Source organism: Mobula hypostoma, chromosome 7, assembly GCF_963921235.1.
Source record: "Mobula hypostoma chromosome 7, sMobHyp1.1, whole genome shotgun sequence".
Taxonomy (NCBI): Eukaryota; Metazoa; Chordata; class Chondrichthyes; order Myliobatiformes; family Myliobatidae; genus Mobula; species Mobula hypostoma.
The window spans coordinates 145572595-145586523 of record NC_086103.1 but is presented as its reverse complement, the minus strand read 5'-3'; the positions used below and the strand labels follow the sequence as shown (position 1 = coordinate 145586523).

Below are 13929 nucleotides of genomic sequence, written 5' to 3'. Positions count from 1 at the left end.
ACAGTTGTACAGTACTATAGTAACATCAGTAATATTCTAATTTGTTCTGTAATTCATTTAAATACACAATTTGTTACTCAGTTAAATGGTAGTCTGTCTTTTTTTATAGCTTTCTAATTATTTCTGTGAAACTTCAGCTAATTGGGACAGCCACTTAATTGAGCCAAAATGTACTGGTCCTGAGGTATCCCAATTAACCAAAATCCACTGTAATATCAAAAGCACTGATAGTCCTTAAAAACTAACCAAAGCTCCCCAGATTTTTGCTTAAAAACAATACACACATAAACCTAAACACTTACTTACTCAGTTCTATTTCCAGTTGAACATTTATCATCTGTGAAGGACAAATATGGTAAAGATTAATGCCTCAATACTATTTTAAAAATGAACGCTATACATGAATAATAATTACAAAATTGTCAGGGAAAACAAAAAGAACCGCAACAAAAGAATCAACTATAGCGTAGAACATTAAGCATGTGAAAATATACGGCTATTTATTTATTTTGCTCGATTGAATAGCTAATTAGAAAAGTCATGATTATTGAGAAATTAGTAATAGTTCATACACCAGTATGTGAAATGCAGAATGTTATCCCGAACATACAGCAAGCAGCTGGCAAAGCAAATCATACATTCTGTCTCACTGTATAGCTGTATTAACTACAATACTAACAAGTCTCACTGCTATTGTACTGATTTTTGGTGTTTACTCCGAGACAACTTTGTGTAGCTCTGATCATTGCACCAAAGCAGAACATATCTGTTTTGCAGGCAGTGCAGATTTGGCAGCTGGATTCCTAAAATGAGGAAACTTTCATACAAATGATACCAGAATCACCCATACTTGCTGGATTGCAGAAAAGTAAGTAGTCTCAATTAAACAATTTTGAGCATGAATGACAGATTGCTTCCTCTGGCTTAATCTCAGATTAAGGGTTAGTCTCATAGAAAACAGAACTTCTTTTAATATTCCACTGTATTGTATTCAATTTATCTTGTTAGAATTTGACAGCAAGTTATTGACAGCCCCTTTCCAAAAGTTTACTTCATGGCAATATAATATAACCCAAGTGGAGGAACTTTGATCTGATGTCCAAGAAACAATATGAAACGTGTACATTAGAATAGGTATTGTTACTTCAGCAGGAAGCTCATGCAAAGAAATTCTGAGACACTCACTTTTCTTATCAGAAGATCCACTGAAGTCTATTCCACCAAGTCCTTCACTAGCTGTAGTGGTGGGAGCAACTGTAGATACACCAAGATTTAAACCTAGTGGCTGTCCAAGTCCTAAAGTTGAGAGAAAAAAAAAATAATAGTCATAAAGCACTCATTTTATTTGTAATCATTGCACAAACTATGAACTGCATAAAACTAATTATATACAAATTAAAATATGAAATAGTTTGCTTTCTATTACTCCAATAATTAAAAAGCCATGAGAATACTGAACACAATGAAGAAGTAAATATAGAAAGAATACTGAATTTCAAACAAACCCTTGTTTTGAATATCTTTGTCCCTAGACATGCTCTTTTTCTCTCCCATTCAAAGCCACCATGATCATACTTTTTTGCTTCTCTTGGTAACCAAGAGAAAACAGATTTCAGTTAATTGGTAGGATTAGAAGGGAATTGAAAATATAAAAATTAGTCACGGGATCATACAGCACAGAAACACGCTTTGGCCTACCATATCTATGCTGACCATCAAGACGTACCTAAACTACTGTTAATTAGCACTTGGTCCAATTACCTTTATGCCTACATATTCATGTGCACTTCAAACCAAAATTTCAACATTTCCTTTTCCAACAGATGCTGCTCAACTCACTGAATTCCTCCAGTAGATTGTTTGTATTTCAAGTGCTCATTTTGTTATTTCTTAAATGTTCCGAGCACACCTGGCTCCACCACCCACTCAAGCAGGATTTTCTAGATTTGAGTCATCCTTTGGATGAGAAAGTTCTTCCACAGATCTCCTTCGAAACTCTTACACCTCACCTTAAACCAATGTCCTGAAGTTTTTAATACTTCTGCTATGGGGAAAAGTTCCCTCCTGTAAACTGTTTCCTACTCTTCCCCGCCTTCCCTTCAGCTTAACAAGCATTTGTGTCCTTCCCAGCTTTGATGAAGGATCTTTGTCTGGAAATGATAGCTTTTTCTCATTCCAAAGATCCAGCCTTTCCTATTGAGTATTATAGGCACTTTCTGCTTTTATTTTCTATTTCTGGCATCTGCAGTTCTTTTTCAATTTTCAGTTGAGAAAATAGTGATGAAGAGCAGTATCAATTCCAATATCCACCCAATACTTAACTGCAGGAAATTTCTGCAAATCCAAAAATGGATGAAATGTATCAGACAATGGAGATATGAATAAAAATTTGGTTCTGCTGGCAAATTAAATCACACATTGTTTTTAATGCGGTCAGAGAGTAAGCATATGGATGTATAAGACAAGACAATGGGAAAGTAAACCATTGTTGATGTTTCTTAAGCAAAAAATGAAATGAAGAAAGGTCAGTTGCACCCAGATGAACAGTGGAGGAAAGGCTGCACCCAGTGCACTTGTAATGTTCCTGAGGGCTTTTGTCTATTAATAAATGGAAATCTCAATGGAGGAGGCTAGTGCCCAAATGAATGAAGTTTTGGAACAAGTCTTCTCTTAGGGTAAAAGAATATTACCAAGCGAAGCATGAGGAAAGTGAACCTCCAGTGAGATACATGAAATTTTCAGTAATTAAGATGCGTCAGTAAATAACAGCATTGAAATTTCACTTTTTATAAAGAAATGGACCCCAAATTGTGCAATCAAATTAGTTTTAAAATCACATCACTCTTCATTGCTATCTTTCGGAGGTTATAATAAATATGGCCAGTATCTAATCAGATCTGGAAACCGCTCATATCTTCATGCTAATATACATCTCCGTACATAGATGGGCATAAACAAAATTACAAGAACGCCATCGGTCAATAACACCTCACCTACCTGCAGTTGAGGCACTTGTACCTTGAAAGAGGTTGCCACCTAAACCAGTTAACGCCCCTCCCAAAGTCAGGCCGGTGGGTACCGATGCAGTGGAAGCAGGGGTTCCGCCTAAATTTAATGCAAATGCTGTCGAACCTGCATTTAACCAAGCAAATAAATTATGAAGAAAGCCATCTCAAAAATAAATCATTTGGTTTTCACAAGCCTTACCCGATAACATCACCATACTGTATATTCCTGATCCAAGCATATGTGATAACTATAAAGTAAATTAATTTTAAAGGGTTTCCACAATCCTTGCTTCCTTAATTAAGTTAAATGTACATGCAATATGCATCACAGCTGCACCCATTTTTATGTCAGGCTAAACAGTATACTTTGTACTTCCCTAAAGACAAGCTACAAGCATGTGTGAATCCCACTCAAAGCAGCACAAAATCATGAATCATGATAGAAAACTCCCCCATCTGTCTTGCTCCAGTTGCTATCCAACAATTATGCAAGATACCAGACTAGTTATTGGTAGTTTTCTAGTTACCCAGCAAAAGAGGTCACCAGTTGGAATGGCTGGATTGTTAAGGTTGAAAGAATTCCATGCACATAAGCCAGCGTGTAAATCATTTTATGACCTTATGTACTAGACAATCAAAATCAGTTTAATTTGTACTGTTGAAAAGTACCATGTCTCTTTGAAACCGGTGAAAAAATTTGTACACAAATAAGTGAATTAATTAAGTTGTGGAATTGCTTATTTCTGTAAGTTACACCCTTCTCACTGCAAAGTTCATTAACATATATTGAAAATGACTTTCTTCAAGTTAATATTGCTTGCTGCTATTATATCTTAATTTATAAAGCACAAGATTTCAGCTAATCATAATAAATTAGCTGAAATGTTCAACAAGAGATCCTATAATTTCTCTTCAAACTAAACCTCTGCGGTCAAGTATTTTTTCATGCTGAAATAAATCTTAACATGATAACCTGATATGAAACATTTTCACATATTTAAAAATGTGCATTATAGGTATCATTCAGATTCAGATTTATTTATCATATGTGAAACATAGTGAAATGTGTTGTTTGCATTTACAACCAATACACCTAACAGTATGCTGGGGAGAGCCCCAGAAGTGTTGCTACACGTTTCAGCGCCAACATAGCATGCCCACAATGTTCAGTAGAATGCTGAAAACACACAGATGAATTATCATCTGTGAAAACCAGAAGAGTTGCAGTTCAAAGTCACAAGGTTCACATTCCAAAACAGATGTTGCCAGACCTAAATATTCCAGCAATTTCTGTTTTTTTCAAAAATATGCATGATGCATATCCTGACTCCAGGAAAACACTGCCTTATGATTCAGCATGATAGATTGATAGTACAAAAAGCTCTCGTTCTGAGATGGCCAAACAAGATACATAATACAGACAAGTTTTTTTTAAATAGAGTGTGAACAACTGATGAAAACAAGGACAAAGCCTGCCAACCTTTACCTGCTGTAGATGCTGGCAATGCAGATGAAAGGCAGAGTCCTCCTGCTGCAGAAGGCACAACAGGCATTGCAAAAGGTGTTGCTGAACCAGCTGGTTTATTGAATCCTAAACCAAAACCAGTTGAAGTTGTAGTTGTGGGTGCTCCTAGGAAATGAAATTAGTTTGGTCAAATTGAACAAATAATAATTTACAACAGAAAATGATGACTTGATAATTTTATAGACAAACTATATTTGAATAAAATAATGAAATGTACTTAAGAATTGTATTTCTTACACTTTACTGATTAGATTGTCAAACTTTTTCCCACTTAATCAGACTTACCCAAGGTTAATCCTGTAGTTGCTGCTGTTGTAGTTCCTGTATTTAGGGGAAAAAAACAGAAGTAATCAAGTAGAAGAAGGCATTCTTCTCTTTCCTAAATCTCAGCATATTATTACCAGTACATCTTTATACGGCCAGAGTCAATAATCCACAAGAAGTCAGGAATGAAATGCAAAGTCTTCAAGTACCAATCAGTAAGACTGAACTTGCTATTTTTTTCTTGTAATTCCAAGACATAATAATTCACAGAAATGTTTCTATAGATAGGCACTAAATGCAAAACAAGAGAATATTCTACAATATGTTGGCTAAATTGTATTAAAATACTTGCCTGCAGATTTAGCAATCTCATTCAACATTTTAAAAATAAGTCTCAAAACTCTTTTTATTTTAGTTTATTAATTTTAATAGTTTGATTTTAAAGATCTTCATTCTCATATGGAAGATTTTAGAATTCAATGTTCATGCAGTATGACCTATCATTTTTAAGGCCAGGGTTTTATCTGCCTCCTAACCCTCTTCCACCATCAGAGTCCCAAACTGATTTCAGAACTTAAACTGTTAATTGCTGATCGACAAATGACCTGTCTGTGTTAACCACCATGCAAATGGACTGGTCCAATATGTCAAACTGCTCTTTTGCAGTGCTCCTACCTTACAGTTGCTTGTTGCACTATAAGACCTTCTGACTATAACATTTCACTAATGCGTGTAGAAGGAATCAAACTGGGCAAAGAACAACTAAACTAAAAGGTGAGGGTGTGGCAGATGTGACAACAACCTCCTGTGATGTCCAGTGTTGTATCTCGGTGGAATACGGCCGGAGTCCAACAGCAAAAAAAACTGAACTTTTTGCTGTTGAACTCCGGCCATATTCCACCGCAATACAACACTGGGCGTCACGGGAGGTTGTTCCTGCCTGTGACCATCGAACTTTGCAGCTCCTCCCGTGGAGGGTCAGACACCCTGAGCCAATAGGCTGGTCCTGGACTTATTTCCATTCGGCATAGTTTGCATTTTGTTGTTTGATTGTTTGTGGTTTTTGTATTGCTATATTTACGCTCTATTCTTGGTTGGTGCGGCTGTAACGGAACCCAATTTCCCTCGGGATCAATAAAGTATATCTATCTAAATCATCTTACACCATGGCAAGAGTGAGCATAGCAGCAAGGCGCAAGGTGGTCATCCTACATTAGCAAGGTATCTCCCAAACAGAAATTGCACAACAGACAGGAATTTCAAGATATGCTGTCCAAGTTCTTCTGAAGAAGTGGACAAGGTTGAGGACCAGAAGTGCAGTGGTTGGCCATGGAAACTGAATGCAGCAGACGAGATACGTCAAGTTGGCGACGCTTCTAAATCAGAAGCCAATGCATTCAGCTCTGAACGCATTGGAACCCAAATACACCCCTCTGCAGTTCGGAGAAGTCTTTTCGGAAATGGTCTTCATGGAAGAGTTGCTGCTAAAAAGGCATTCCTCCAAATTGGAAACAAAGCCAAGAGACTCACCTATGCACAAAAATCACAAGGACTGGGGTGCTGAACAATAGCAGCAAGTCCTCCGGACTGACAAATCAAAATTTAAAAAATTTGGCTCAAACAGGAGACAGGATTTCTGGAAAGATGAACTCTGTTTAAAACAGAGAGATCCTGAATAAAAAAACTGCTAACCTCTGGAAGAAAGCTAAAACTGGGGAGGAAGATTGTCTTTCAGCAAGACAATGACCCAAAGCATACTGCCACTGTAACCACGGAGTGGCTTCAAATGAAGAAAATTGATGTTCTTGAGTGGCCCAATTAGAGTCCCGAACTTAACCCAATCGAACATCTCTGGCATGACCAAGATTGCTGTCCACCGCTGTTCTCCAACTAACCTGGCACAGCTTGAGCAAATGAGAAAATTGTGCTCCATTATGTTGTGCAAAGCCAATTGAGACTTATCCAGAAAGGCTTCCAATTTTGTATTATCTAATAACATTGCTAATGCTTCTTTTTCCCCCGTCACTCTCAACACGCTCCTCATCCAGATGCCACTAATTTCTCTGCACAATATTCAAATCTGATACCAGTAACAAAGTACTGGTAGGAGGTCTGCTTGTATGAAAGGCTATTGAGTATTCATTAATTGTTGCAGTCATTTGTTGATCTTCCCTAACTTTCTCTGGACATACCTGACAGTGGTTTCTAAGTATTTCTACTTGTTTTACGGGTGCTTTGTGGATCTATGTAGTGATATAATATCATACCTGAATTTTTCCATTTGAACATGCAGAGCCATTTCTTTCTACTAGTTTCTAGTTCTGTTGTATCTACTCTTACAAAATCACCAATCACACCTTAAAGGCATCCGTTAGTCTTGCAAGACCATGGATCTGCGCCTGGAAAGTCTCCACTCTCCAAGGCGCAGGCCTGGGCAAGGTTGTATGGAAGACCAGCAAGGTTGTATGGAAGACCAGCCCATGCTGCAAGTCTCCCCTCTCCGCGACACCAATGTTGTCCAAGGGAAGGGCATAAGGATCCATACAGCTTAGCACCAGTGTCATCGCAGAGCAATGTGGGATTAAGTGCCTTGCTCAAGAAAGAACACAACACACTGCCTTGGCTGGGGCTCAAACTCACGACCTTCAGGTTGCTAGTCCAATGCCTTAACCACTTGGCCACGTGCCGACACCAATCACACCGACACTTCAGAAATGTGCATCTTATCCCACAGTTTTCATTCTTCTCCACTGCGGACCTTGATTATTCCTACAGTACATCTCTCCCTTTTCCTCCTATAGTCTGAATGAAGTGATCCTATAATCACTTCCTTTATCATGTAATCTCCTTACTATCCAATACAATGCTAGGAAACACAAAACCTGCTCTTTCGTTTCTTCCCATTCTACTGTCTGGAACGTAACCACTCATAGTAGTCCACAATAATAGTTTAAAATGTGCATGTGGCAGTTTTCATGACAGTAGATGAATCCTAATTTAACAATATTATTTTTTTTAGCAATTTTTGTTTTATTTCAGAATTCTAATACCTGCTATTGTAAATGGTTGAAAAATGACACAGAAGGGGTTGGGTTGGGGGGGGGGTAAAACAAATAGTCTTTTCCTTCTAGGATCACAGTAATGGGACTGTCTTCAAATAGATGTTTGCTTCAGATTTCTCTGTGGACAAGGGAAAATCAGAATCTTTTGTTATTCCATTACTGGATTCTCATGCAAGATCAACATCCTATCTTCATAGATTCTTCGTTGGATCATGATGGAATTTGAGCAAATTTCAGGTCGAGGTGAACAAGTGTGGAAAGCCAAATATGGACAAACCAAAAAGATAAATATAAATGAGTTAACATAACCACAAAAGATGGCCAGAATGATTGGGAATGAAAACACCTATATTAGGAACAAACTGTGCTCTATAACACACATCTACAAAAGCAGACGTGTAGAGGAACATAAATTTAGAGAATAAGTAAACTCTGCATTTGGAAATATAGCCTACCTGTTGAGGTGGCGCCAAACGAGAATCCAGTAGTTTGCTTCTGTCCAAACAGTCCACCACCAAGGCCTCCAAATGCAGATGCTGTTGTGGTTGTGGGTGCAGCAGTAGTACCGAGATTTCCAAAATTAAATCCAGTACCACTAGTATTACTGTAATAAAATTGAGGGCAAATGGTTGGCAATCATAAGGCTAAATTTATTTTGCAAACATTGATTCATACATTGCTCCAAAATCATCATTGTATCTTACGAACACTCTGAGTGAAACAAGAATCTACATGGCTGCTGAGAATGTATTCTACAATCATTAGTCCCTCATACAGATGATATAGAACACTTAAGAAAAATACCATGCATTTACAAATATCTGCAATTTTTGGGAATAAATAGAAAAAATGTTAGAAATTCACCACTATTTCAAAAGAAAGTTTAATTTCAAGAGAACACTTCCACAGAATAAAAAAAACAAGTACAAGAATAAAGGTAAGAACCAACTGATGTTCCAGACAAAAATTAAATCAATAGTTGATGAGCACATTGTTAAAAAGCAAAATAATCTTTTACTGTACTCAGCAGGAAAATATGAAAAACAAATTAGGGAAAAGGTAAGATAATAAGCACTTACAAACAGGAAAAGCACTAAAAACTTAGAATCAATTAAAAAAGAAATGAACAGTTTGTCTCAGCCATTAATAACAATAATTTACAAAGCTACATTATAAAGTCTAAATCCTTAAATCATTTCCACCAGAAGCAAAATCTCTCATACCTGTGACCACAGAACAAAATCAATGGTTGTATAAATGAAGGTTGGGGTAAGTCAAGGAAACCACAGCACATTCTAATCAAGTACACTACCACCAACTCTTCACTAAAATGAAATGTAATTTAGTGCATTCTCTTAACATCGTTACATCTAAACAGCATCCCATCGTTTGTCACACCTGTTCCAGCATAGAGATGCTACCAAAAAATGCTTAAACATTTGCAACTAATGACAGACTGGATCTAGGCATCATAGGTTTGCTTCGATCATTCTGTTTGTGAAAAAAGAAAATTCCTTCACCTAACAGAACTCAGAAAATACATCCAAAAGTATTTTGGAAAAACCTAACATGCTCTTCCCAGTAGCTATGAGTAATACAACTACTTTTTCTGTGATTATATAATGAATACAATCAGCTTGCTGATAAATCCATTAAATTATTTTTAAAATGTTATTTTTTCTTCAGAAAAATCAGTTGCTGGTTTGCACTTTGCAAAACAAATTAGAAATATAAATTACTGACTTTTATAACATCAAAAGAGAGACTATTTATCGATAATCGCAGAGGACCTAACAATAATCAATCTAAAACTGCCTTATGACAAATAAATATTACACCACATAAGTGGCAGAGCATCTCTGAAATCAAACGACCAATCTACATACGGACTTTGAACAGCCTTATTCCACCCAAGTATCCCAAAGGTACTACAAACCAGTCAACCAAGTGAAGACACAAGAGTGCAGATGCTGGAAATCTGAAGTAACACTGCCAAATTGTAGCTAGACTCAGATTAGAAGAACAACACCTTTGTCTAACTTCTGATAATCACTCTCCTTTGTCTTCTTATTCCTCTGGGCCCTTCTCTTTCCCCTCCCCGCCTTCATGACCTACCCATTACCCGCACGACCCTTCCTCTGGTTTTAATAGACAATAGACAACAGGTGCAGGAGTAGGTCATTCAGCCCTTCGAGCCAGCACCACCATTCACTGTGATCATGGCTGATCATCCACAATCAGTACCCTTTTCCTGCCTTCTCCCCATATCCCTTCACTCCTCTATCTTTAAGAGCTCTATCTAACTCTTTTTCGAAAGAATCCAGAGAATTGGCCTCCACTGCCTTCTGAGGCAGAGTATTCCACAGAACCACAACCCTCCGTGTGAAAAAGTTTTTCCTCAACTCCGTTCTAAATTATCTACCCTTTATTCTTAAACTGTGGCCTCTGGTTCTGGACTCCCCCAACATCCGGAACATGTTTCCTGCCTCCAGCGTGTCCAATCTCTTAATAATCTTATATGTTTCAATCAGATCCCCTCTCATCCTTCTAAATTCCAGTGTATACAACCCCAGTTGCTCCAATCTTTCAACATATGACAGCCCCGCCATCCCGGAAATTAACCTTGTGAACCTACGCTGCACTCCCTCAATTTTCAACTCCTTCCTTTTATTACATGGTCTCCCATCAGACTTCATCCTGTTCCGCCCTTTGTCTTTTCCGCCTATCATCTCCCAGCTTTTCATATCATTCCTATCCCACTTACCCAACACTCCCCGTATTCCCCTCACCTGGATTCATCTCATCACCCACCAGTTTGCGCTTCACCCTCCCCCACCATTTTATTCTGGTTTCTGCCCTCTTTTTTTCCAGTCCTAATGAAGGGTGTCAGCACTGTTCAATTCCCTTCACAGATGCTGAGTTCCTCCAGGATTTTTAAAGGGAGACAGTGGGGATAAGCTCCCATTACCTATTAAATGCTCCCAATGGCACATGTTTCAAACAACATCTGACAACCAAGTCCAGCTCCTGGCTTTCATGTGTGGCTTTGATATTAAAACCCATTTCTACTGACAGGAGAAGGGGCACAGGCAGGTTACTGGCATCTTTAAACCAGTCACTTTGGGCAGATGGGGCTTGTCAGCCATAGTTGGCAGCTCATCTAGGAGAAGGAAACTTGTTATCTCAAATTTCTGCTGCCTTATACCTACACAAGGGAAAGGCTTCAAGAGTAAACCCTGAGGAAAATCCTGGAGCTGGAGCCCCTAAGACATAGAGTTCAATGCTGACTTGCAACGCCTGTGAGACTGCTGATCTCAAACTGTATCAGACTCTGCTGTTCCTTTGAATTCACTAGCTGTGTGGAGAGGGGGAGCCTGCTCTCCATATTGTACTGTCCTGGCTTGCATATTACGTAGATAGCTAGGATGCAACATTCACCATCAACCCTAACCAACAGAGGGCCTCAAAAAATATTTATTGGCCAAGAACTGATCATTTTGGCACTCAACTAATTATACTATAGCAATACAACTCCAAAACATGAGTTATTTACTAATTCATTTTATTCTTCCCATCCAGATTCTACCATTCAGGTAAAATAGGGGCAATTTACTACTGACAATGAACCAATCAACCCACACATCATCAGGACATGAGAAGAAGCCAGTGCATCCGGGGAAATCCATGTTGTCACAGTGAAAACGTACAAACTCCACACAGACAGCACACAAAATCAGAAATGACCGGGGGGGGGGTCAATTAAAACTGTGAAGCAACAGCTTTATTAGTAGGGCCACCTTGCCTTCCTATCCATCCAGCCTGTGTGAAAAAAATTCAATTTATTCTGACTCGTCATTTAAGTGATAAGCAATGTTAACGCACTTCTCCAAGTATCACAAGGTCTTATCTTGTGTTCTAGCTGTTTAGGTGGTACCTTTTCAACTGTACTATATCTACAGGTTCCCTTCCATCGACTCTGCTTCTTACCTTTTTAATGAATTCCAGCAAATCTGTCAAAGAAGATTTTCCTTTCATAAAAAAGCAACACACACAAAATGCTTGTGGAACTCAGCAGACGAGGCAGCATCTATGGAAAAAATGTGCAGTCGACATTTCGGGTTGAGAACCTTCGGCAGGACCCCTCAGCCCAAAACATTGACTGTACTTTTTTCCATAGATGCTGCCTGGTCTGCTGAGTTCCTCCAGCTTTTCTGTGTTTTGCTTGGATTTCCAGCATCTACAGATTTTCTCCATTTTGTGAATTTCCTTTTATAAAATTGTATTGTCTTGGTCTGATTACATTCAGCTTTTCTAAATAACTAACTTTTTCCCTGATAGTAAATTCAATTATCTTGTGAACAACAGATAGCATGCCAAATGCCTCATAATTTTCTAAATTTTGTCTCCCTTCTTTTGTGATCAAGGGACTTCAATCATTAATATCTTCCTGGAATTCGGTTACTTACAAAAATTTTCATCAAAGTATCCTGCTTTTTCTGCTTCTATTTCCTTTAAATCCCTTGGATGCAGGTAATTTTGGGTCAACACTACCCATAATTAAACTACTGGAAAGTACACTGTATACGGTCATTAATGAATACCTTCGAAACATTATTACTGCTAGTTTTAGAAACATATCAAGTCAAAGTCAATTCACTCATAATCGGTCGATCTCCATATGGGTAACCCTAGGTAATTTCTAAAGTAAGTACATGTTCGGCACAGCATTGTAAGCCGAAGGGCTTGTATTGTGCTGTAGGTTTTCTATGTTTCTATGTACTTATGACAATAACTTCAACTTTGACAAAAGCACAACTAAATATATTAACTTTAAATGACAAATCTATTCATTTAAAATAATATTTGTTCCATCATTTGCACTTCAACCGAATTAGAAAAATCTGATTTAACAGGCCAGAATATTTGATGTATTAATTCATAAAGGATCTAAGAACTTTAAAATGTTTACTTTTCATTTGAAGATAGTTTTCAAATCAGCCATCAATAACTTTTGTGTTATACCAAAAAGAAATACTGTGGCAAGCCAGGCAACATTTATGGAAAGAGAAAAAGAATGGTCAACGACCTGAAAAGATCATCGGTTTCAACATCCAGCGATGTTGCCTGATGTGTTATATATTTCCCACATTTCTCGTTTAAATGCACAAACGTATTTATTGGCCGGAATGATCTGTGATCTTTTACTAACTCATGCACACCTTAGACAGTTGTCCACACGTCTGACCCGCTAATCACTAAGAATAACTGATGCCGCTTAAAGAGAAAGAGAGGCCCAAGTCGTAGACCGGAACCATGCGGTGAGCGGTACCTGGAAGCTCCGAGGCTGAAGCCGCCACCAGTGGTGGTGCCCGCCGTGCCGAATCCGAATCCAGTTGTCATTCTGTATCTGCTGGTGGTTTACAACCCAACTGCGTCGGCCGGTCCGGCGCAAATCGGACGGCGCTGCTTTCTCCGCAAACCTTCCACCGGCAGATGGAGAACAAAGTACAACCGACGTGACCAGGGGTAAAACGTCTGCAAAAAAACCGGTTCGATTCAGGGGAAATGAATCTACTATACAAGTTACCGTTGTTTATTTTTAAATTAATCATTGATCCAGCAGGTTTCCTGCCGTTCGCCTGAACAGGCGGAGAAAATTCCGGAAATCGCCGTCCTTTCGATGGGGTTTGCTGGGATACTGGAGGACCAAATTGGTTAGAGTTGGGAGGTGGGTTTAAGATTGGATTTGAGTCAGAATCAGGTTTACAATCACTGACATATGTAGTGAAATTTGTTATTTTGCGGTAGCAGTATATTACACTACATAATATTAATTTTTTAAACTATAAATTAAAATAGTGCAAAAAGAGAGCAAGAATAGTGAGGTAGTATTCATGGGTTCATTACAGACATCCCACCCTGCAAAAACAAAGTTCAGTGAGGTAGCAGCACCACCTCCCACCCGGTCGACCTCCAAGAGTGTATGGATACAGGACATTTGATTATGAAAGAACACAACAATTTACTTGATCACGTATTTAAACTATTTACACACACACACATTCCTTGT

The 13929-nt window shown here is 38.3% G+C and overlaps 1 protein-coding gene across 3 annotated transcripts in view; it reads right to left on the bottom strand.

Annotated features, from left to right (window-relative positions):
• The window catches only part of nup58 (nucleoporin 58), a 65921-nt gene extending 52396 nt beyond the window's left edge, over window positions 1-13525 (bottom strand). For all 3 annotated transcript variants that reach the window (XM_063054223.1, XM_063054224.1, XM_063054222.1), the window contains exons 1-7: window positions 13189-13525; window positions 8315-8463; window positions 4819-4854; window positions 4495-4638; window positions 2998-3132; window positions 1186-1296; window positions 307-337 (exon numbers count right to left, since the gene is read on the bottom strand). In XM_063054223.1, coding sequence (XP_062910293.1) covers window positions 307-337; window positions 1186-1296; window positions 2998-3132; window positions 4495-4638; window positions 4819-4854; window positions 8315-8463; window positions 13189-13259 — 677 coding nt within the window. In that variant the 5' untranslated portion in view covers window positions 13260-13525. The remainder of the gene's footprint in view (window positions 1-306; window positions 338-1185; window positions 1297-2997; window positions 3133-4494; window positions 4639-4818; window positions 4855-8314; window positions 8464-13188) is intronic.
• Window positions 13526-13929: the final 404 nt, after the last annotated feature.